General features: G+C 40.2%; 1 protein-coding gene across 1 annotated transcript; it reads right to left on the bottom strand.

Annotated features, from left to right (window-relative positions):
* Positions 1–577: 577 nt before the first annotated feature.
* LOC131316571 (lachrymatory-factor synthase) lies at positions 578–1,460 on the bottom strand. The gene has a single exon (XM_058345984.1). It carries the CDS (start codon positions 1,362–1,364, stop codon positions 861–863), a length of 504 nt encoding a protein of 167 aa, XP_058201967.1. The 5' UTR covers positions 1,365–1,460; the 3' UTR covers positions 578–860.
* Positions 1,461–1,842: the final 382 nt, after the last annotated feature.

Here is a 1,842-nt window from a genome sequence, read left to right as displayed (position 1 = left end):
ATCGCACTGATGCCAACAGCACAATTCGATAGAATTTCTAAAATAAGGGTAATTTGTACTTACACCCCCTGCGCTATCAATGATTTAAAGATACACCTCTTGTACTTAAAATTTAAGCACTTACACGGTTACACCCCTGTACTTTGAAGTGAAAGAAGGAAGATTTGTATTTACACCCTCTATATTTTTACATATAAGAGGTGTAAATGCTTAAATTTGAAGTACAAATAATGTATCTTTAAATTAGTGATAATACAGGGGTGTAAGTGCAAATTTCCCCTAAAATAAAGAATCACCAATAGGCTCATAAATCATATAAAATACACTTTGCTTCGCCAGCTAGACCACATACTTTCACAAGCTTCTTTGATAACTCAGTTTATGAGTACCCAGACTTCTTTTATTTTTTTTAGCATCAATCTCATTTGTTCGCTTGCAAACCGACCAATTAAAACCGAATTATATCTTCTTCAAAGATTAATAAATTTCTTTTGCCGATAAAAACAGTTAAAATCAGAACAAAACACCATATGAAGATGTCTCACAAAAATTTAATAGCACCAGGAATACTTCAAACTTAAGGCGGAGAAATTTCCTAAATCCAAATCATTGACCACAAAACCATCCTCTTGGGGTTTACTTTCACAAGGTTCTAATATCAGATCAAAGCTAGCAATACCTTGAAGTAATCAAAAGAATAGCATCCACATATCCTTCCCAAAAAACTTGCATCAACATTATCAACAAGGGGAATCTTTCCTTCTCTAATCTCCTTTCACACTTATGCCAGTAAAATCAAATCAAAACGAAGTAAATTTCAAATAAAAGTACCTTTTCATAACGTGAAAAAGTCCACCACGTCACTCGGTACACGACTTGAGAGCATTCCCCATATTCAATGCCATGGTGCGGACAGAAGAGTCAAGATAATTCACCAAATCTTCTTGGGTACTCCCTTCCACCGGATCAGTGACAAACGACCACTCGATCAGGCACCCAGGTTCACCGTCACCGTCGATTGGCAGTAGTTTGATCGTGGACTCGTACGACTTGAACCCCATATTGTTGTCCAGTACATCATAGGTCAACAACCTTCCGATTGGATCCATGGCTTGTAACTTCTCGTGGCACCACAAGGTCAACTTCTCGTCGCCGCCGGATGGTGATGGTACCGTGGCGCCGCAATACCGGATTAATCCCGGCTTTCCGAGCTCCCCCTCGACATGGTAACATGTGTCAAGAGTGGTGAGGTACTTGTTTAGGTTGCAAAAGTCCTCTAAGAGAGGCCACACTTGCTCTGGTGTTGAGCCTACAAGATTGGCTGTGGCTTTTCCTTCCCATTTGGGGTTTGATCCTTCTTCCATGAGAGAGAGAGAGAGAGAGAGAGAACTGTGGTGGAATTTGTGGGAAATGCTACCCACATATGGTTCGGAAGACTAACATGGCTACCCTTTCGTATACGTATGTATATCCTACAGAGTTCATACGGCTTTGTCATGCTTTTTTTTTTTATAACCAGATGTCCGGGTCAGCTTGCATGTGCGGACCCTTAACCAGATGTCCGAGTCAACTTGCATGTGCGGACCCTAAAAATAACGACCAGACATAATTCCTAGTGGCCCCAAGGTAGAATGGAACCTGTGACCTCATAGAAAAGTACTTATTACTTTCTCACAATCACTTGGCCAAACCCTTTAAGGTTGGCTTTGTCAAGTTTTTAATTGGACTCCTCAAGACTCCACACTAATGGAGGGTGAAATTGAACTTTTTAAAGTTAGTCAGAGATACACGCAAACTACTGACACAAACACATTGGAAAAAGAAAAAAAGAGAGAGTAACGA

Source organism: Rhododendron vialii, chromosome 2a (assembly GCF_030253575.1).
Source record: "Rhododendron vialii isolate Sample 1 chromosome 2a, ASM3025357v1".
Lineage (NCBI taxonomy): Eukaryota > Viridiplantae > Streptophyta > Magnoliopsida > Ericales > Ericaceae > Rhododendron > Rhododendron vialii.
This window is presented reverse-complemented; position numbering and strand designations above follow the sequence as displayed.

Bases quoted from the DNA above. Each gene is read 5' to 3' on its own strand.
- LOC131316571 (XM_058345984.1), bottom strand. From the start codon at position 1,364: ATGGAAGAAGGATCAAACCCCAAATGGGAAGGAAAAGCCACAGCCAAT.